At 38.3% G+C, this 23,318-nt stretch overlaps 1 protein-coding gene and 1 long non-coding RNA gene across 2 annotated transcripts in view; both read right to left on the minus strand.

The window, feature by feature from the left end:
• Window positions 1-2,313: 2,313 nt before the first annotated feature.
• On the minus strand, window positions 2,314-3,817 carry LOC109202743 (uncharacterized). The gene is made up of 3 exons (XR_002062657.2): window positions 3,560-3,817; window positions 3,111-3,197; window positions 2,314-2,729 (listed from the first exon to the last, which is right to left on the minus strand). It is a non-coding gene; the product is annotated as an uncharacterized LOC109202743 (long non-coding RNA).
• A 12,484-nt stretch (window positions 3,818-16,301) lies between these two features.
• LOC100695086 (collagen and calcium-binding EGF domain-containing protein 1) overlaps window positions 16,302-23,318 on the minus strand; it is a 37,447-nt gene continuing 30,430 nt past the window's right edge. Inside the window, exons 4-11 of the mRNA XM_005447679.4 lie at window positions 23,044-23,178; window positions 22,470-22,607; window positions 21,391-21,524; window positions 21,018-21,132; window positions 20,593-20,732; window positions 20,053-20,088; window positions 19,677-19,712; window positions 16,302-19,011 (exon numbers count right to left, since the gene is read on the minus strand). Coding sequence (XP_005447736.1) covers window positions 18,823-19,011; window positions 19,677-19,712; window positions 20,053-20,088; window positions 20,593-20,732; window positions 21,018-21,132; window positions 21,391-21,524; window positions 22,470-22,607; window positions 23,044-23,178 — 923 coding nt within the window. The 3' untranslated portion in view covers window positions 16,302-18,822. The remainder of the gene's footprint in view (window positions 19,012-19,676; window positions 19,713-20,052; window positions 20,089-20,592; window positions 20,733-21,017; window positions 21,133-21,390; window positions 21,525-22,469; window positions 22,608-23,043; window positions 23,179-23,318) is intronic.

Below are 23,318 nucleotides of genomic sequence, written 5' to 3' on the forward strand. Positions count from 1 at the left end.
GTGAATGATTCAAAATGTTCAAAAGTGCTGAAATGGAGAAAAGCAATATGATACTTATGAACTACACACATCAGGAAAGAGACAAATCTGAGACATAGCATAAACTACTGTACTAGATATGTTCAGCAGCTGCTTTATAAGCTTGTTAGACTGCTCATTAATTCAAATATCTAATCAGCTAATCACGAGTCAGCAATTCAAAGCATGTAGGCATGCATACATGGTCAAGACAGCGTGCTGAAGATCAAACCGAACATCAGGAAATCAGGTGACTGAAAGTAGAATGATTGTTGGTCTACGTGTTTGCTGACATACTGGGATTTTCCCACACAACCACCTCTACGATTTACAGAGAATGGTCCAAGAAACAGTGAGCAGCAGCTTTCTGGGTGAAATTACTTTGTTGATGTCCGAGGTCAGAGGAGAATTGCCATAATACTTCAAGCTGATACAAAGGAAGTAAATCAATCAATCACTTGGTAAAAAGAAGGTATGCAGGAGAGCATCTCTGAAAACACAACACATCTAACCTTGAAGCAGATGGGCTACGGCAACAGAAGATCACACTGGAGGCCACTCCTGTTAGTAAAAGCTTGATATAGAGAAGAAAGAAAGAAAGAAAGAGAGCCAAAGAGAGAATATTCTGACAGCATGGGTTTCCTTTCCTTTGCTGAGTATAGTATTATGAGTCAAGGAGGAAATGCCACTGTGCCTTAAGGATAAACTAAAGAAAGAGACATGATGAAACACCTGCACAGCCAGTTGATATTTCCTGATTTTTTGTGATGTACTATAAATCAAAACTCCTTTTTAACTGTCTATCAAACTTGTTTCTCAGAGGAACGTTTCCTTCATTCCTTATTCCCCACACAGAGAAGTTCTAGGTCCAGTTCTGTTTACATTACACGTTTCCCTTTGGCAGTATCTCTCAAAGCATAGCATAAGCTATGCAGATTATACCCACTCAATCTATCCATGAAGCTAAATGATGCAATTAGTTAAACTACAGGAGTGTCTTAAAGATACAAAGACGTGGATGACCTCTAATTTTCTCTTCTAACTACAGGTAAAAATGAGCTTATTGTAATTAGCCCAAAAAATTGCATGTAACCAGATACTTACTCTGTATAGCATTTCCTTGGCCTGCAGGAACAATGTGAGGAATCTTGGAGTTTTCTTTGACTGAGATATGTCATTAAAAAAATATGTAGGACTCCTTTGTTTAATATACACATATCTCTAAAGTATCTCTCTAGAAACATCCTGAGTGATACTGAAAAACTCGTTTGTCATTTTGCTACTTCTAGGCTGACTCCATGTCAGTCAAATGAAATCCTTCCCCTTTATTCCGGCCACATCTTATCTCAAGGACCTCATAGTACCATATCCCTGGCTCGCTTTCACAGTGTGTGTGTTTTTTTGTCCTGTTTTCCTCCAATCACCCCAACCAATCGTGGCAGATGGCTGCCCCTCCATGAGCCTGGATCTCTGAGGTTTTTTCCTGTTAAAAGGAAGTTTTTTTTCCACTGTAACCAAGTCTTTGCTCAGATGGGGTTGTTTGACTGCACTGTAAAAAAGAAAATGTTGAGAAAACGTAAAATTTCAAGGCAACATGATGCAAGAGATTTTTGAGTTTTCTCAACTTTTGCCAACTGTTGTTGACTCAACTAAGATTTACAAGTTCTGCCAACTTGGATCTTCTTGTTCACCTAATTAGGATAATCCTGGAAGTCTAACGAAGAAATTCTGGTTTCAATGCCATGTATTTCTGCCTTCACCAAACACAGATATTCTTGTTGAGTAATCATACAATTCTTACTCCAGTGAGTTGAAAATTTACCTATATAAACAAAGGAAAATGTATGTTGTTATTATACTTGAAAAAACACTTAATAAATAGATATAGAATAAAACAAAGCACAATTCAATGTTATCTAAAAGCTTATTTATTTTGTTCAACAGTCTTTTCAGTACATTTCAGAATGTCATGGGTAGTAGGGTGAATTTCTGTTAAAAAACAAAAAACAAAAAGAAAGAAAGAAAAGAAATAACAAACAAACAAAAACGTGTTGCCAGTTTCTTTTGGGTGCTTTGAGCACCCCAGCAGAGACGTTAAAATTCTAGAGTCCAGAACCAAAAAAGAAAAGTGTCCAGCAACTTAATAATTCACACACACACACCCTGACCATCTTGTAAAAGCTGAACATAACTATTGCACATTAAATAGGGTAGTGCTACAAACGATTGCCTATGCACCCAGACATTGACATTTTACACAGGCTTACTATGATGAACTATGGAAGTTAAAAGTTATTAGAAATGTTACCATCAATGAAGAGGAAACTAACACTATAACAAATCTTTTAAAATACTACAAGACAAATTTTCACCATATATTCTCAACAATACAGATTCATCTGACTAAAATTTACATTTCGAATAATGATTTATCCACTTCGCCTTCATAATGTCCGACCAGGCCAAAATAAGATGGCCTGAATTGCTTCAAAGGTAAAACTCATCTGCTTTGGATAATCAATGTCGAGGGCATACAGAAGGCCAAAGAGGTGTGCCAGGGCAGTAGAGAGATCTGGAATGTTATGTAGCACAATGTCCCCTTCCAACACAACTGCATGTTCTCGCACAGACGTATCAGCATCGTCATCTTGTAGGATGGTGAGGATGGCAACTGATGCACCATTCAACACTGGTTCCAAAATGTCAGTGTCCTGAAGAAAAGCAAAATATGAGTTATTGAAAGCTAAGAAAAACTAAAGACAAAACAAATTTCTAAAGATTTTAACTTTAACCTCTATACCATGCTGGTCGTTTGACCCATGGAGGTTTTAAGAAGAAAAAGCTTATTTTCTTTTAATTAATGCCACCTTGTGAGTTTTGTACAAAAATATTTTCTGCTATGGAACAACCACTAACAATGCCCAGCTGCTGCTCAGCAGAAAAAAAGGAGTGAGAGTTATGACAACTGCAATCCCCACTATAAAATTATCTGGACTGCACTGAGAAAGTGTACATTTCCATTTTGGATAAACTCATCCTTTAAAAACATCTCATAGCAATTAGTTTTACTTGCATTACTTTTTTGTACTTACTAAGCACTTCAGGAAAACCTCTGTTGCATCTTCTCTTGAGGAAAATGGGCAGGCCTCTCAGTGCCCGTTGGACACAGTGTTGGATGTCTAAAGAGTATTCAGTGGAAAACAAGAATTTCAATTAGTGAAGTAACATGGTGTACTATACACAATGCAAAATCAGAACTCTCATAGTAATGAAAGTAAAGCACAGGTCAGACCCAGCAACACGCAAAACGTACAACCCCCCCCCCAAAAAACAACAACAACACCATGTTAACAATTTTACTTTCGTTTTACAAATTAAATAAAATACTGCCAAATAAGAACAAAGCAATGACTCATGACATTCATTTTTACTGACATATCCACTGATGTGTTTTGTTTGAAGCCAACATCTTTTTCAGTTTCTGTTAAGAGAAAAGTATACTCTCTTCTAAAAATGTCAGATAAAGGAGCACTTCACTCACCTGTTCATCAAGTTTATCCAGGAGGTCTTCCATCTCCTCACCAAGAGCTCCCTTCTTAGACCAGTACAGTTTCAGCAGGCCAGGCACAACTTTGTCAAGGGATGCATTGAAGGTCCCCAGGAGGTCTTTGCTTGTGATCCGATGAAATTTTCAGATATCTAAACAATACATTCACCAAAATATTGTCATTTATTCAGCACAGAAAATTCCTGGGTAGCTGTCTTGGACAGTCTGCACCATGTTATATGCCTGACTGTGTCATCAACAGCAAAACCTACCTACTTCAAAAATCTCTCATGAATACGTCTTTTGCACAGGAATAGAAACACCCCCCACAAAACCCAGTATCAATATGAAAATACATATTATGTTCTAAGTTGCACCAAAATCTGTGACCAATCAGATTCTGTGACCTGCCTTAGTATTCTTTCCCTAACAATCTCAGACTATAGAAGTCCTATTTCTAGCACAAAAAGAAAAAAAATACATGCTAAGTCAAAATTATGAGATTGCCTTTCTGTTTCACAATTTCGATTTAGCATGGGGACTGGCAGAAATGTTCAGGGTAAGGATTTCAATATAACACTGGCAAGGGCCTTGACTGGTGTGGTAGCACAAGATAATAAAGTTGGCCAATGCATTACCCCAGCAAATACTGTACTGCTTCAATATAAGTATAAATCATGCCCAATTTGAATAATAATTAAATTATAAATAAATTAGGACAGTCTTACCTCCTCAGAGTTAAACAGCGCAGGTCATCTCTCCTGGACCTCAGATACCATAGGCTGACACTCCACGACCTCTCTCCGCCTGAGAGAAAATGTTTGCAATAATGAAACATTTCAATATAATGTAGAAAAAAAAACAAAAACAAAAAGTTACGGATCGGACTCCCCGATCCTTACTGCGCATGTGCAAAGTCGGACCGTACAGATCGCGTCTACCCGTGGAATTGTACATAAAAATCAATACTCCACCAACAAAAAGGCTCTCAAAACAATACAATACTTTTCCACAGCTTTGAAGGATGGGTCAGGTGTATCCTTCGTGGCCCACCCTATGCCAGAATTCATAGCGCGGCCCAGCCGATTCTAGTTTCAAACAATGGCGGCAGCCACTTAGTTTTAATATTACTCTTATTACTCTTTCTGGGTCACAAAGTAAACTTTTAAGGTATTTTCAGGCGAGAATGTAGCTGTGTAAATTTCAAATATCTGCTCAGTTTATTAAGACAACACATTTTTGCAAAAATGCTTCTACGTTTTCGGAGACGTCTGTTACCACCAGCTTCAATAGCTAGCTGGGGATTCAAGGCTCGCTAGAGCAGCGAGAACAGCGAACTCCTGGCATATCATTTTCAACCCCCTGCGCAGTCCTTCGCTAGCTTAAACATGATATATAAGTCCCTTAGATGACTTAAATATGTTATTGTTTGGCTTTTTTTCAGTGCTTTACTCGTTCCACCCTCCTGGGTCCTCAGGAGGATGCAGCCTAGCGCTTGTAGAAAATCCTAATAACAGATGTCGTTAGCTTACCTGCTAGGGCAAATGGCCGGCAGCTCCCGCACCTCTCCAAAAAATGGTCTAATAATACACTCCAACTTCAGACCAGGTAAAATCCGTAATGGTCGAAAAATTGTAATTTTCATCCAACTTTGGCCACGTTTGTTCAAAGTTTCTTAGCAGGTTTTCAGTTCAGAACACATCGACAAACCACTATCACACAGTCTGCTCAGACTCGTTTGGTCTAGTTCAAACTTATTCAGACCACGACGTGTGCCAGTCACCTACGGGGTTTCCCACCGGTTCCCAACTCGACTCAAAAAATCGACTCAAAAGTTGATAATCTTTGTTATGCTCGCTAGAAAATCTTAGTTAGGACAACAATGGAAGAAATTTGTTGGGCAGACAAGCTATTTTAGGTTGTAAATGGAAAGTTTTATTTCTAAGTCAGTTTAATTTGAAAACTTTACTCAAATCAACAATTACTAGTTATCGTTTTTACAGTGTGTTGGGGTTTTCTTTGTATTATTGTAGGGTTTTTACCTTACAATATAAAGTGCCTTGAGATGTGATTTGAGACTATGTAATCAAAACTGGATTATTTTTAGAGTTAGCCGAGCGGCAGCACCATGGCGTGGTGGTTAGCACTGTTGTCTCACAGCAAGAAGGTCAATTGCGTTCCACCACCTGGCCGGGGTCTTTCTTTGTGGAGTTTGCATGTTTGCAAATGTCATCTCTCTGTGTTTGCATGGGTTCTTTGCTACAGTCCAAAGACATGCAGTGGGGTTAGGTTAATTGGCCTAACTAATCTAAATTGCCCGTAGGTGCCAATGGTTGTGTTAGTCAGCGAATGGTTGTGTTAGCCCTGCAACAGGCTGCTGACCCTGTCCAGAATAGGCTCCAGCCCCTCTGCGACCATGACAAGGATAAGCAGAGGAGAATGGATGGATGGATGGATGAGTTAGTCAAACATTTGCTGCCAAAAATGCCTGTCAAGCACATTAATCAGTTAAATAATCCAATAACAGGATGTGTTGCATCTTAAGATATTGAGGTCTAGAATGTGTACACACTCCACTCTTGTTGATAGTGTCAGTGTCCTCAGTGATTGCAGGGGAAGTTTTTAGTTCTTCTCCTATTTTGTTGTCAAACAAATGGAACTTGTTTTGTTTTGTGATCACAAGTGAAGTGAAGATCATCATTACATAGATCACCTGTCTATGTGCAAATATGGAGAAACTCCAGATATTCAGTGAACTCTGCCTGATAGTTTTGGCCTTTTACCAGTCAGTCAATATTCTGATGTCAGTGCTTTGCAACCTTTTTGCGTTTTTTCTGGTGTGTCTTGTTTTTCTATTTTGTATTTTTTAAAAATAAATCTTTCATTTTTATTTCATTTTAAATTTCTTGCTTTTAGATCATTTTAGTCTTGGTGAGTTTCACACAGTTTCACTTTAGTTAGGTATTTGACTGTGAAGGCCTGTGACACACAGTCATGATATCTAAATCTCAGGTGAGATACTCTATGTACCAAGACCTCCTGCATGACAAACTCTAAAGATAAATGCATTTCTTGCATATTTTTTAAAATGCCCTTTTATTTGTTTTATTAATTTTTTTTAAATTAAAGCTAACTGAATTTTATTTAGTGGTAGTGTTTAGTTTAGTTTCACCTAATTATAATTACCTTCAGCTGACGTAACCCTAACAGTTTGTAACACTTTCTTGTTTTGAGCAAAATTTGTTTCATTTTATTTTGTTAAGCAGAAGTTTGCTTGAGAGTTTAACAAAAGTAAATTGGCATCTTAGTCATCCTGGGCCTGTATTTTCCTATTAAATAATTTTAAAGTGCTGTTAAACCAAATCTAAACACCCAGTCATGGGGAAAGCTGAATGAGCTTTTTCAGGTTTTGTCTTCTTTCACAACTTGTGGAATTGGAACGAGTTTAAAAGAAAATGTTTACACATTTAAAGATAAAGCAACAGTGCTGATAGAAATGTAACAGTGCTTGACATGTAACTGGAGATCATATGGGAATTTGGCAGGGCAGTGTTGATTTTCAAACTAGTCAGTCAAAGACATGCTCACAACTATCTGTATTCACTCAGATTAATATTAGAGCTAGGAGCTAGGTCTGCTTGATTATTTTGTCAAAAAACTGTTGGAACCCCCCCCACCACCACCACACACACACATACATATTTTTTTCTTTTCTTTTCTTTTTTTTTTCTTTTTCTTTTTTTCTTTTTACAAAGAGCTGTCAAGTCCACATCATCATTTTTATGTTTTTATGATTATGTCAGTGGATGAGTTTAATATTAATTTGAATTCCACTTCAGACGTTCTCAGATTAAACAAGTCGTTGCATGTTGATTATAAAGTTGGAGACCATTGCCTGCAGGGGTAATGCAAGCAATTGTCAAAACTGTTGGATGTTTTAATAGATCTTTCTTAACATTTGGCAAATGTAAAAAGGAAATGTTTCAGAAAAAACATACCCCTGGCCAACATTTATGTAAAAAGCCGTTACAACCTGTGGCTCATAAATAGCTACTGAAAAAAAATCTGACTCTGCTCTCCATGCCACTTTCCAGCCAGTTCCAGGCAGCTGCTGTCTAAGCAAGATCTTTGTTATGGTGGGAGTCGTTTCGTAACACTATTGGTGTCTGCACATTGTTTGCCAAGCTCTAATTGAATTATCACCCCCTTTTCCAAAGCAGGCCACTTGGAAATTCCACCATTACAGATACCAATATCATGCGCTAAAATCCTGCCTGCCTAGGCCAAAAACAACACTTTGTGAGGCTATGCTGTGCGTGTCAGTGCCTATGTGCGTGTGTTTGTGGTCTGCACCAGTGTCAGCAAGATAACTGGCTTTGCGTGTATCAGCCTCCACAATCAAAGTGATTTGTACTGAGACTGAATGCTCCAGGTGTCTGAAGCAAATCTTTTACCCACATCAGTGCCATCAGTTGATTTAATGGTTTGTTGGCATGCCATCACGGTTCTCACTTTTATGCAACACGTTATTGGGAAGCACATGTAGTTCAACTGACTTTGAAAGCCGCAGCAGCACTGTTGACAGGAGGTGTTACAACTTGCATTTGTTTTGAAGAATGTGACGACTGTGGGAACACACTTTATTAAAGCAATATTTTTATTATCTTTTTAAACCATGACGTGAGCCAATGTGTAATGCTGCTATTAAGGAGCTGTCAGGGAAATAGCTGACAGGGGATTGAAAACTGTCAGCTGTGAGAAGTTTTTCCAAACATTAATCAGTGTTCCTCAGATGCTTATAAACACTGGTGACAGTGTGAAAAAGGCTAATAGATGTTATGATAAATTGAAGTTGAAGTACTGCATGTGCTCATGTTTATACTAATTAAGGAAATTAACTGCACAGAGCAAGAAAGACTCTGGACCGACTTGCTCAGAGTCTGATTGGGGAAATATATTCTGCATCTACCACAAGAAAAATTAGCATTTGGTCAAAGTCCAGGTTGGTAATGCAAAACACATTTTGCATAAGAACACCTAAAGTAATGTACACATCCCTGTTTTCAAGAGACCGCCGTTTAGCCTCAGCGTGTTAAGAGGGCTCGCTAAGCTTGAGTCTGTAATCTCTAAAAACAGTATTAGAGGCTTTATTTTTCCATGATAATATTATAACATGTACACTGTGTGAATATTTTTTTACTAGTTTTTAAAAATTAGTGTTTACTGAAAATCAGTAAAATGACAATTTAAAGGTTTTTTTTTCTTTCTTTATTTTTAAACACACATCTACATCCCACTTCTGGTTTGGCAGAATCTGCAGATGCAGCTTGTAGCAATACTCATGCAAATTCAGACCACACACCATTACCTCCACAGGCATGCTGAAATGATCTGTGTATGTAAACATGCCAACTGACAGCCCTCTCATGCACTTTGCAGAAAAATATGCCAGGCACTGACTACATAATAGATTAAAGATACAGAGATTCACTCCCAATTCAAGTCCTCAGCTTCCCTCTACTTTTTGGTGCAGTTTGTTACAATTAAGTTTGGTAATAAAACTACGTAGTTTATTTCTTACTTTACAAGCCCTGTGTTCAGGTCTGATTCCTGCCTGCCACAATGCCAGCCCTGGCAATTAGTTTGTGTTTCTGTTTAGGTTTCTTTCTTTTATGAGCACCATCTTTTAAGTTATATTTTGATAGTTAGTGATCTAAGCTCAGACAGGATTTCTCGAAAGGTCTTTTGAGAAATTGGATTCTTTAAAATATTCCAACAATTCTAAGTTGAAGTTAAATCAAAATTCAAACACTGACATTTGTTGTCCCTGTAATTCGTCCCTGACCTGGAGTGGGCAACTCACTAGTCTGGCTGAAAGCCATGGTCTTGGACTTGGAGGTGGTAATTCTCATTCTTACTGCTTCACACTTGGCAGCAAAGTCGAGGTCCCCAAAACTCTGGGTCAGGGATGAGTTACTGCCCCGGGTCAGAGGAGATCAATTATCACATGATCTAAAGGGTAAAATAAAAGTAAAGGGCAAGTTGATGTGAGATTGGCAGATGGATTGGGGCAGGGAAATGAGCCCAAAGCTGTCAATTCACAGGTCAGGCTATGTTCCTAACCTCACCTATATCCATGAGCTCTGGGTAGTCACTGAAAAATCAGGTTGCAAGCAGCAGAAATGTGTCTGAGACTGAGCTCTCCCTTGGGAATAGGGGGAAGAGCTTGGTGCTTCAAGAGGGACTTGGAGTAGAGTCGCTACTCCTCCACATCAAAAGGAGACAGTTGAGGTGCTTTGGGTATTAAACATGATGCTTCCTGGACGCCTTCTAGGTGAGGTGTTCTGGGCATGTCCTACTGGGAGGAGGCCCCGAGGCACACCCACGACTTGCTGGAGAGATTACATCTCTTGGCTGGCTTGGGAACATCTCTGGAAGAGTTAGCTGGGGTGAGGGAAGTTTAGGCTTCTCTGCTCAGACTATGACCTGAACCCAGATAAGCAGCAAAATAGATGGATGGACACTCATGAAAAGATTTTCCACATAGTCACTCAGTGGCATATATGTTTACACCTGTCATTTAAAATTTACATGCCTCTAAGCACGTAAAATGGAAAAAAAAAAAAAAAAAAAAAATGCTGTAAAAGTGTCATTGCCATAGGCAAAATGGGGAGATCAACCCAAAAGATAAAGGTGTTGTCCTCACGCAAGGCAACTCTGCAACCAGAGGCAACACTCTTTTTTTTCTCTAAAAACAAGAGAGAGCACTGAACTTGCTCATCCAGTTTTTCACACTCCTCACTCTACAGCGTGCATGCGAACAGCTTGTAAATAACAGAGGAAACCAAGGTGTATAGAGAGCAAGTGCCTCAGGGCAGGGGAGTTTACACAGTGCGTTGCCATTAATCCGCCCTCTCAGATTTTTCTATCCAATTCTACCATAGTGATGCCAATCAACAGGAACTTTCCTGTGAAGCTAAGTAAAAGCTCTTGGCAACTCTTTTGTATGCATTCCTAACAGATGTGATATTGTTTCTGTGTTAAACCATCCAGGAGGCACTACTGTGGAGAATCAAATCAAGCATGTCTCATTCTCATGGCAAATAAATCATGCTTTTATAACACCGAAAAGCACTTTCTACATTGATACTGGGCTGCATTTATATAGTGCATTTATTAAGTCTTTTCAGTTACTTGAAATACTTTTTACAAGTTAGACTCAACGATTCACACACAGTAGTTATTCTATGTACTATCATATGCAAACAGAAACACCATAAACCATGGTTTTTATGATGTCCATAATGTCCACGTGGTGCATCGGAGAGAATTTTGTGGTTCGGTATTTTGGCAAAGGACATGCTGACATTGTGATTGAGAGAGAATGAGATCTCACAACAAACCTTCAATTTAGTATATGACCCTTTTGCATTTGCAAACATTTATCTAAACACCAAAGTTCTGTGAGCTTGCATTTGTACCTCATCGAAAGTTGGCAAAGAAATCCTAATGAACATCAGAACCAATTCCAGTGTGTAGACAGCTTCTTTTCATAGAATGACAAAATAGCCACTGTTGTAATGTCAGGTCATGATTAAGGGATCAGTGGCCACTCAAACAGACACCTGCAGGACAACAGATAATACATACTGTTCATGGGATTGGTGGCAGGCTTTTGTCACAGCTAATAGGCCCATTACTCATCAGACAAGCTCAAATTCTCAGGCCTCTTAGCAGCTCCATTATGGAAAGAATGACAGAAGTCGGCCTTCATTCGGAAGAGGGTGTGCCCAGAGACAAGGACTGGAAGAGGAACAGGCTTCAGAGAGTAAACTAGGGTGCTTAGTACCTGGCCTCAGGCACGTACCTAAGATTTAAGAATGAGTTAGCGTGTCAAGATAGCGTGTCTTGCAGCAGACCACGCCTGCACCTGTCAGGTGTTCTGTGGCATGCCCAAGTTTCGTGAGGGAGCTGTTGTGTGCGTGTCTGTATGTAATATGCGTTTGTTCGCCGCCTTCTTGTTGCACGTAGCTGAATACCACAACGATGATGGGCACTTCTGATTTACCTAGCTCCTGGAATAGGTACAGATCTGTGGAAACAACTAAATATTTATCAAGAAGTGCAGTGGTTTCACCTGCCAGGCCATCTAGCATCCTCACCCTTTTGCTGACACATGAAATCTGGTTATAGATGCCAAGATTTCTGAATCATCTTTGTCTTGGTTTGTTCTCTGGAGTTGCACTGACTTTGATCCAACATGCTCTTACGTTCAGCATTGTTATATTTTTGGGTTCACTGTTTTAAAAAAAAAAAATTGCATAATCTATTTAAAGCAGAAATAAATATTGTAGGCAATACCTGCAGGAAGCTGCCATTAAGTATAAATTACCCCAGATATGCAGGTAATAACTGCTTTTACATGCATCTTTCTCTTAAAATACACTTTCTGTCATAAAGGTTTTAACAAAAGGTTAAAAAAAATGTAGCTCCTTTAAAAGCTTTTCAAACCGGCTTCCTTGGGTTCATTGTTAATTTTGCTATTACCAGTTTTGCACAGGTCGTTTATCGGGGCTTTGTTACAAGAGATGACAGCTTCAGCTGGGAAAGAGTTGGATTAAAGTGCTGACATACAATCAAAACAGTAATGTTATGGAGTTGCAAACCAAAGCAATGTGTTGAAAGACACCTAAAAGCTCTGTGGAGCTTAGGCGAATTTCAAATTAACTGTTGGCTTGCTAGTATAAGCAGCATTTTTGTAAACTAGTCACATGATGCACTATAAATATGAAAATGTTCATTCTATTCTAGTTATTTCAATTCTATTTAGATAGAGCCAAATAACAAAAACAGTCGCATCAAGGTGCCTAATATTTTAAGGCAACTTTTAAGTTTGCATTCTCATAGCAATGGGAGTAGGAGGGCTGATTTTTATAATTCCATTTTAATGTTTTTGTGTGTTTTGCCCAGCTACTGATTGAAATTTCCCTCCACTCCAAATAGCCATTGGCTGATTATCATTTGGACAAACAACATGAATTAAACAAGTTAAATGTATATATATCCAAGATTTTCTATATGAACAGAAGGATTTTAGAAGGACTCAATTCTGAATTTAACAAGAAGCTAATATGGGAGAAATATGGTCTCTCCAAGTTGAATCAACTGAAGGTTTTTAAGGAACTTTTAGAACAATCCGATAACAATAAATTACTTTTATATCATCCCAGAAGTAATAAATACATAAACTAGCTTTTCAACATCACTCTGAGACAGAATGTTTTTAATTTTAGCAATCTTGTGTATGAATGAAGGTAGTCTACATATTCATTTAATGTACGCATTGAGATACTCTACATATGCTAATGAGGAATGACTCTAATATTCATCACAGTGTTACCGGGGGCCAAGAATGCTATCTAAAGTAAATATCTGGTTAGACACCATGTACTAAGTGCTTTAAATGACTGATTTGTATGATCTGACTGACATCTGACATGAACAAATTTAGTTGGAGATCATCTGCATAGCAAAAAAAAATATATTCAGTGTTTTCTAATGATATTGCCCAAGGGAAACGTGTAATGTGAAAAGTCCTAGTACAGACCCCTGTGGAATTCTGTGACTAACTTTAATGTGTAAGGAAGACTCCCCATTTACATGCACAAACTGGAGTCTGTCAGATATGATTCAAACCACTGCAGCGCCAGAGTTCTAATCTTTGAAGTGAACTTTTGTGGTCAAAGCTATTGAATGCTGCGTGGAGGTCTCATAGGACAATTGCTCTGTGCACTGTGTTTTACAAGTGATGTAGAAAGTGTGCCATGTTTTCTCCTCGGTCTTTATTTGCCATCATTTTGTTACAGGCTGATCTCTCTGTAGAATGATGCATCAGAAGTGGTCCACTTTTTTGATGATTTTTGGCAAAGTCTTAGCTTGAGGCTTATTTGTACCTTGTGGTAAAAACTCTGTTTTTCTCAATACACTTCTCTGTATGACAGAATAGAATAGAATAGAATAGAATAGAATAGAATAGAATAGCTCTTTACTGTCATTGCACATGTACAATGAAATTATGTTGTTGGGGGTTTTTTTTGTTCTTAGAATAGAAATATAGATAATAATATGCTTAAATCTTGGAGAGTGTCCTTCACTTAACTTTTTATGCTGCTGATCTCACCAGTGTGCCACTTTCAGAACGTCAGTTTATTTAACTAATCCCAATTTTCTTACAATGCCTACAGTAGATTTTTTGTTTTTGTTTTGGAAAAGGATTAAGATAAGGATTCTATAAAATAAAATTATTTTGAAAGAACTGTCTTATCATATACGGGTCCTTGTGGCTATCATTCCTCAGGGGTGGAATATTGGAATACTTTTGTTCCTCCTTCTGAACTGAAGCCCACATGCATCATATAACTGTAGCTGTGGTTTTTGACCATGGGTAGAATGACTTTGTCAGTGTCCCAGAATTTATAGTCCTAAGCATATTTCCTGAAAAGATCTGCATAGTTTACTTTTATCTCAGGCTGGTATCTTCACTTCTGTCTTTTGCTACGTGGTTGTTTCACGGATAACAAAGAAGAGGTGAATGATAAATGTGGAGCTATGCTGACTTTCTGCTGGACCCTGCACAATTCTGAAGCTATTTTTATACCTTTTGTGAAAAGGAGCTTATTTATCTTAGCATACCATATTAGAACATGAAAAATAAAACAAGAAGTACAGACCAGCAAGTTCAGATACAACACTTAAATTAGAATGAATAATTTAGGATTAAATATAGATATATTCACCAGCTTAGGTGGTGTAAGCTGCTGAAGGACCAAAATATGGACTGACAAATAATGTCTCGGAAATGTGCAAATCACACATATGTTGATGGCTGTTTGCCCCTTGACCTTTGCTTTCCACAGCGCCACCCCAATCCTCCTTTTTCTGACAACAGAAAATGTTTGAGTCATTTTAGCACACAGCATATAACCCATTTCCATCAAAATGTCAAAAAAACATCAAGTTTTAAGAACTGTCTCAATATACCTAGCTTAAAAGTATTTTTGATTTTATGTCATGACAGAGTGTGGTGTCAGGAAAAAAATGGGAAAAGAGAGAAATGAGGACATGAAACAAAGGATCTGGCATTGGATGCAAACCGGGGATGTTATGGTTCATAGTCAGGTCACCAGGCTGGCCCACATTTTAATGTTTATATTGGTGCACATGTATATTTCCCTATATGGTGGATTATATATCAAAACCTTAACATTTTAATTTTTTTCCCCCCTTTTTTTTCTTTCACAAAATAGTGTTTGCATCTTGGTGTTATTCTGGACTGCGTAACAGGAGTTACTAAATGTAGAAAATCATCTTGTAGTTTAGGGAATACCTGAGTTGAATCTCTAAAATGCTTTTATGGTCCTTTGATTTACTAGGTTACTGGGAGAGTTATCTTTGGCTCTTGATACAAATATCAAACAAAATGATATTAAAACATGGTATTTCACAAAAAGGGATCACATTAACTCTATTAACTTTCTAGATTGCATACTGAAACACACATGCATTTGCATCTCCAGAATCAGCCGAAGTTTACACACGCTTCTCTCACTCAACTATTTGAAGTGACAGCCCTGTCGTGCATGAGGTGTATTTATGGATAGCCCATAGTGTGCCAGCACGGAAATTCCTCTCATAGTAGGAAACATCTGGCCAAATTTTATCTCTTGTATCTTTAGTCTCATCTGAAGATGCCAGCAAATAGTTACACAATTCTACTAACTGTAGAACATCAGTGGAGTCTGGCATCCCAACAGCATGGACTGAGAATACTTTTAAAGTCTGTTATTATAACATGGATTGTTAGAGATATGAGTATAAGAGGAGTCTTAAAAGGAGATCTCAGGTATACATTGATATGAAACCCACTTAGATTTTATCTTGCATGCTTGCCAGAGTAAGAAAATACAAGCTCAAAAATAAATATTAAAATTAAAATATTAAAATGTAAAATAAGGAAGGGTCTGTTTTATTGATTTTCTACGATGGAGGAGACAGATCTATTGTGAGTGATGGTATGTGAACTTCATTCATCAAGATGTACTCTGGTGACCTTGCCTCTACTGTCCTCTACAGGCTGAGAAAGAGGCTTCCAATTGCATGACAAGCAGTGAAGGAAATGAGATAATCTCTTTCAGTCTCCTGCCTTTCTCTTACTGACATGGTTCTTAAATTGTTTCATGTTGTTTTTCCTGATCCCGTTTGCACGGCAGGGGGTGGAGCTGTTAAGTGAGAAGTCTGTCATGAAGTGAAACATACACACACACTCGTAATAGACACCGAGATATGTGTGTGTGTGTGTGGTGTGTGTAGTGTGTGTATATATACACACACATATATATATGTGTGTGTGTTTAGTGTGTGTATATATATATATATATATATATATGTCTGTGTGTGTGGTGTGTGTAGTGTGTGTATATATACACACACATATGTATGTATATATATATATATATATGTGTGTGTGTGTGTGTGTTTAGTGTGTGTGCATATATATATATATATATATATATATATATATATATATATATATATGTGTGTGTGTGTGTGTGTGTGTGTGTGTGTGTATGTAGTGTGGTGAACCAGATCACAGCACAAATCAGACATATTCACCATCTTTTAAGTCGTGGGGTGCTCAAGCCCAAACAGGCCCCCACTGTCAGCCTGCACTCCATAATTATCCCTACAGCTCTGTACCCCAAGACATTTCACCTCTGACCTCTAATTGTTATACCTTTCATAATGACATGCAGCCACGCGATGGTTCAACAGTCAGCGCTGAACATAATAACGAGCACCAGCCTGTACATGAATGCTAGGATAATTCATGTATGCTCAAAAACATGGAAAAATATAAACACCTACTATGTGATGGTTTGGTGGCAGGGCCCTTTGATCAGGTAAGTATTACACAAAGCAAGTTAAAGGACGCAATGCTTTACTTTGAGAAAGCACTATCTGAGAATTAGCACCCTCTGCTGGTGGCACTGAGTAAATCCATACTTGGTTTCAGAAGTCAGAATCAGATCCATCTTTATTTGGCCAAGTTTGTGCACACAAACAAGGATTCTGAGTCTGGCTCTACTCTTTTGAGTAGTGAGTAGTTAGTGCACTATGTCTCAGAAGGTTTCTGGATTTCAAACTACTGTTGGCTGGATCTTTTTTTGTGGGTTGTGCCTTTGTCCGTTTTTCACAATTACTCAAGCTTGCTTTTTTAGCAACAACATTCATGTTAGATTAACCGGAGATTCAAAATTGGAATTGGTATGAGTGTGGTCTCTCTGTTTTAGCCTGTTTTTTACCCAGTTTCATCTGGGACAGGCTCCAATCCCTTCGGGACATAAAGTGGAAAAGTTTGGGTGTGGGCTATAAATTTGTGTCTTTTGCTTGGCAGTTGCTGTTAAGAGAGGAATGTATTACTTATTTATTTCATTTATGGCACAAAAACCCTCAGCTTGTCTTATCAAACTGAATCAGTGATTATTATGTTATTATTATGCACATTTATTCAGCACCAAAATCCTCCAGATGAAAATACTAGAGTCTCTGATTGTAAAGTACTAAAAGTGGACACATTTTAAATTGTGTTCACATTTTCACATGATTAGGATAAATGCTGATAGCAACTGCTCCTGGTTGCTCCTAGAAATCTGGTTGAAACCTCAGGAGTATCAAATTATAAAACATTTATCATGTGTGTTGCATGTGCCTTAAGATATAAAAATGTGGAGATTATAGTTGCTGTTTCAAGACAAATTGCCATGGCTGCTGTACCCTCTATGAAATGCACTTTGTAGACAAATTATCAATCCTTTAGCACATAAACACAGTATAGTGATCACAATGAAGTGCAGAAAGCTGCTTCTGGTCAGACGGAAAAAAACACACAAACACAGAAGAGTGGATTTGGCTAAATTAAATGGCTGGCAGTGGACAGATGTAAGGCTATCAATGGTTACAATAAACAGGATGAATGTTGTATCACAAGACACGATGAGATGACTGATCAGTTTGTTTCACTAACTCATCTAGCAAGGCGTTTTGTAGAGAGTATAGCAGCTGTGGCAGGTTGTCTTGAAACAACAGCTGTAATCTCTACATTTTGACTTTACTCTCAAAATAATCAGTAATATAGATGTTTTTTTTAACATGGCTCTCATTCTCCTCTGTAACTTTTGCTACATGCTTTGTTGAAAACCAACTAATTATTACATCTTTTGAAACTGATGGACAACAAATTCAAATTGAAAACTATAAAACAACTGCATTAAGACAAGCCTTGACAAGCACTGAGTTTACCCTTTTCATAATTTACTTAAAAAATAAAATAAAATAGAATAAAATGAAATAAAATAAAATAAAATAAATGACCAGCTGTCTTCTTGTCTGTCTTGCTGGCTCAGCCTCCAATTTTAAAAAATGTTCAACATTCTTCTTGAATATGTTCATAATGAACCCATTAAACAAGTGAGTTTAAAGATCTTTGTGTCCATTTTTCTACTTTTTAAAATCATTTATATCACTTCATATTATTTCTAAGTGGTACATACCAGGTGACTTCTATTTGTTAAATGTTTTTTTTTTAATTAAAATTGAGCTTCTTTAATTTTACAATTTTAACAATACCATACTCATATATCTTTATCTTCTGAAGACCCCCTCAGAGGTTAGCTGCACAGTCAGAGTTCCTGGCTGGATGCCACAGGCAGGTGCTGAGGAGGGTAACAGCGCAGGGCCTGAGTCCTCATACCAGTGCCCTGGAGGCAAACTGTGAGTGGCACAGCAGAGCTTTCGTGAACAGACTCAGGAACAGGAAGAGATGTAGACGATAAAGTCAGTCGTTTGAAGTGGTTCTGCTCAGAGGCACAGCTCAGAGACTCAGACATAAAGGCTCACGCGGCATCTTTCTCACTCCATGTTCTGCACGCACACCCTTCACTCTCACATCCATTTGAAAGGCAGCAAAACAGCGCTTGCGGTGGTCAAAGCATCAGGTTTCAAAATTTTAGGTTGCTCTGTTTTACTGTCTGTGCCACTGTTGAGAGTTCAAGCAAGACTCATCCCAGCCACGAGGTTAGAAATTATGTACATGCTAACACTTTGACCACCAGCATCTGGTATCCTCTAAACAAAGAGTCAGGACTGATATGTTGTTTGCTGGGATCAAGTAATTGTTACTCTGAGGTGGACATCAGACGTCAGGTATTAAGCATGTGATCTCCTTTTCCAGAGCCCCACTCTACAAAATCTGCCTCCCCGCTGGAATGAGGAGGACTGTCCAGAGAGATTCCCCGCTGCTCCCCAAACACCTTCTCTTGGAGTTCGATTATGTCATTTCGGATGTCAGCCATCATTAGCAAAAGAAAGTCGAAGGAGCCAGGTGGACCCTAGAGAACGATGAGAAATTGATTGGTTAGTTAATTAATTGTGCACATGCCACCTGAAAATGAAGGAAAAGCTGAAGGCCTCGAAACAGTGCAGCTCCTTGAATGGTCACTAAATCATTACTCCAAATGTCAGTTAGCCCCCATAACTAGTTTACCCTTTTCATGACAGCTGTAAGCTCACCCTTTTAAATTTATTCTAGACTTAAATCTATGGGGTTGCAGCCACAAAGGGATTTAGCAAGTAGCTGTCTGCTAGTATTTACCACCTTTTGCCCGTGTTTGTGGCATTTGTTCCTTTTAAAACATGTTTAGTGAAATTATCAGATGAATGATATGGACTAATTGTACAACAGACTCTCCAAAATGTCTGTGTTCCAGTTTTCATGGTAAAGTTTTTGCGTGTTATTTTTATGTTACATTGCACTTATTAGCAGGTATTGAGTGTTTGACTGATGCACACACAAGGTGTATGGATGCAGCTTGTTAACCAACCTTTCCAGACTTTGCTTTTTTAACCCTCTTATCCAAATATGATCACTTCCAGCACCTAAAATGCTTAGACTAAAGCTTTACACCAGGGCTTCGTAAACAAGTAGGTGATTTCACAGTGGCTATGCCTATCATTGATACATTGTGTTATAATCCATAAATCTATAATAACTTACAGGTGGGCCTCTGGGACCTGGAGCTCCTCTGTCACCCTGTAGATGAGAAACAGCACGCACCGATTGAGTTTTAACCTTTGAAACTGTATTCAGCTTGCTTCCATGAACAAGAAGACTCACAACAGGGTGTACTGTAGCTTCATGCATGGGAAGAGCATCGGTGGTGAGTTTAAATGTCAGAATAGTGAGAGGCGGTATAAGAAACAGTTAAAAAACAAAAAAAATCGAATAAACGTCATTAAGTTTGCTTTTCAGAGCAGGGTGTAGTAACAGTGCATTTGAAATGTGTGAGCCAGTGTGCACGTCAGACAGACACAGACAGGCACAAGATGGCGACTGGCGATGGTGACACAAAAGCATACAAAAGCATAATGACCTTTAATCCATCTCTTCCTGGTGCCCCGGGTGGTCCCTGTATAAACGATTGAGAGATGGGTTTAAGAACAGCAGGTTTTCTTTTAATCACAGCAACAGTGGCCTGCTTAAACTATTATCATACAGTTCATCTATTCATCTTTGAGCTACCTCTTTCCACTGCTGCAGTACTGGTGCCTGACACAGAACAGATTTTCTCAAGGCAAAACAAATTTGCTTGTTCCAAGTAGTGACGACTGATATCAGTGACTATTCAAGGCTCTACTGCAAAAAAATAGACTCATGAATTTCAGGTACAGCCTTCAGATTCATAGTAAATAGCAACTTATGCTGCCAACATTACTTGTAGGATTTGGTTGCTAATCCGCTGGAAATGGATTAATAATACTTCTCTACAAACACCAAGACAGAACTGGATGTGTCCCAGCACCGGTCATGTCACTGCGCCAGTGGAAAAGGGTTATTGGCTTTATGAGCTGATTGAAGTGGGAGGTAAAGCCTGTAAGAACACCTAAATTATGGTGCCAGTTTCTTTTCTTACCACTGGCCCCCTTCGGCCTCTCTTTATGTGCTTTAGGTCAGGCTCTGGACCCATGGGTCCCATGTCCCCCCGAGGGCCAGGAGGTCCAGGAGGGCCCCTCTCCCCAAGGTCACCTCTCATTCCAGGTTGCCCTGGGTGTCCTGGTAGGGACAGAAGAAAAATATTAACCTTTAAGAGTGAATAGCATCAGAATAATATAAATCATATAATAAATATCATAGCATGAATAAAATAAAAATAAATGGAAATTAGAGTATTAGAGTATTTGTTCTTGTATTTTGTTTTTATTTGTTCTGAACATTTCATTTGATTATTTTGCAGTAAATCTCTTAAAAGGGTACCTAGCCAAAATATTCTCCCCTGTAATACTGTGTCTGTAGCTAGGAGTCAATTTGTCTCTAAGATTCCCATCAGTTTCATATTACCTGGGACACCAGGAGCTCCTGGAGGGCCAGGAAGACCAGAAAGGCACGGGCCATCAGGTTTTTTTCCTGCTCGCCCCAGACTTGGTTTATTACTGCTGTTGGCCAGGCCAGGTACCTTCAAAAGAATAGAAGAAAGTTTAAACTAAAATGAATTTAAAGGTCAGATGTGTGGTCCAACACAGTTTGACTGCATTTGCTCTTTGCAGTTTATTGAACAACTTCTTTAACATACTCAATTTTTTTGCAACTATTAAGTCTTGCTCACTTTTTAGCCACCATCATTTACAATAAATGGTCTGACTGACTGAAAGAGTTCATAAGTGAATACTTGATTCAGTCATTTTGTTTAACTGCTATAACATAAAGATGTTACCTGGTTGGGTGAGTGTGTATTTCCCAGCTTGAGTTTCAGCTGCAGTAAACTATTTTTCATGTTCATAAAATCTTGACAGGTGAATGAGCAGGTACCAGAACTCATCAAGGTGTCAGACTTCCCTGATGAACTCACTGCAAGAAAAAAATAGAGGAAAAAAGCGTTTTCTCATGCTTTTTAGTTAAATAACAAAAAAAAGAAGTTCAGTCAATTTTTTGAATTCATAGGAGATTAAATACCACCACAAGAGGTACTGTAATTGTGGTTTGATGTTCACTGATTTTTGTTTTCGTGTTCATACTTTCTTTGTTGTCTGTCATTTAATTTTTAACTTACGTTTTTCCACTTCCTGTTTTATTTTGGTAATTGCTCTGACTTGTGTGTTGCATGTGCCTTAACTTCCAGTCTCCTTCCATGTTTCCTGGTTATTTCTTCTGTATTTTGCCTTCATCTGTGTCTGATCTCCGTCTTTTCAGCCTTGGGTTTATATCTTCCCGTCTTCCCTCTATTAGTTGCCAGTGTGTTTCCCCTGTGTTTGTTTTTCCTGTTGTACCTCATGCTCCTGTTTTTGGTTTGGTTTTATTTTCATTTTTAACCTTGTGTTTCTTTCTTTATTTTTTTTTAAAATTAATTTCTTTTTGTTTTGTTTTTGTTTTTTGCATCCGCTAATAAAGTGGGTTGTTCTCATTTACTTTTTCTGGCTTTGTATCCTAAATTTGGGTCTTCTGTCATGCATCTACTCACAGTTTACAAGTTATTCAAACAACCTTCTTCTATTCAACCTCACATAAAATCTCACATCTATCTTTGTTATAACATAATCCGCCCTACCATCAGCTGGAAGCAATATCTTATTTCAAACAGCCAAAGGCCGAAAAGAAATCTGCTATAAGTTCTGTTTACAGCAATATAAGTCAAGTCAATTTATTTATAAGCACATCTGTAAACAACAAAGGTTGACCAAAGTGCTCTATGACTAAAATGAACAAAACAGAGCGGGAAAAATAGAAGACAAACAAGAAAAAAAAACGTAAGGCTCAAATTATGCGATGATCAGTTACAGTGGCGCAGACACTTACAGTTGTGTATGGGGATGCAAGAGCGTTGATCCGATGCAAGAATGTAACCACTGCGACAGCGACACTCAAAGCTGCCCACTGTGTTCACACACTCGTGGTCACACAGACTGCTGCCTGGGGCCTCACACTCATCAATGTCTGTATATATTTGTGTAGAGAAAGAAAGAGGAAGCGAGTGGTAGAGATAAAGTTAGTTTACAGTAAATCTCAAGTAAAATTTGAATGTTTATTTCAATTCCTACACTTACACATAGTAATTTCTGTCCATTTGTCTGTTTTCAGGTTAATCTTTTATTGTAGAATTTGAAAGATGAAAGTCACTTTGAGGTCTTAAATGTAATTAAGAGCTTTTTAGGTCCTGGTCTAAGCCCAAAAAGCTGATGGTAATCGAGAGAAAATGTTTTGCTGCACAAAACCACAAGAGGGAGCTATTTCACCTGTTTAGTTCCACACCACACTTGTTACTTAGATCACTTTCAAGAATAAAGAAATGTGGTGCAGGGAACGACAAATAGCCTGTGCCAAAAGCATATTTAATTGTTTTTTCCCAGAGATAATGATAATGAAAACTGACCCAGGCAGTATGGAGATTTGTGGTTGCGGTGTCTTTCTCGGTCAAAGCGATACCCAGGATAGCATGTGCAGACAACTCGTCCAAAGTTATCAGTGCACTGCTGCTCGCAAGGTGATGCAGCACACACATCCACACCTATAGAGAGGAGCCAACAGTGTGTGACGTGAGTATTTTATACAGCCTCATTACTGCTTTGTTTCATTCATAGAGTTTCAGATCAAGTAAAGAAACATCTCAAAAAGGGTTTACACATATCACAGTAGGATAGGTGTAAC

This window comes from Oreochromis niloticus, linkage group LG1, assembly GCF_001858045.2.
Source record: "Oreochromis niloticus isolate F11D_XX linkage group LG1, O_niloticus_UMD_NMBU, whole genome shotgun sequence".
NCBI lineage: Eukaryota > Metazoa > Chordata > Actinopteri > Cichliformes > Cichlidae > Oreochromis > Oreochromis niloticus.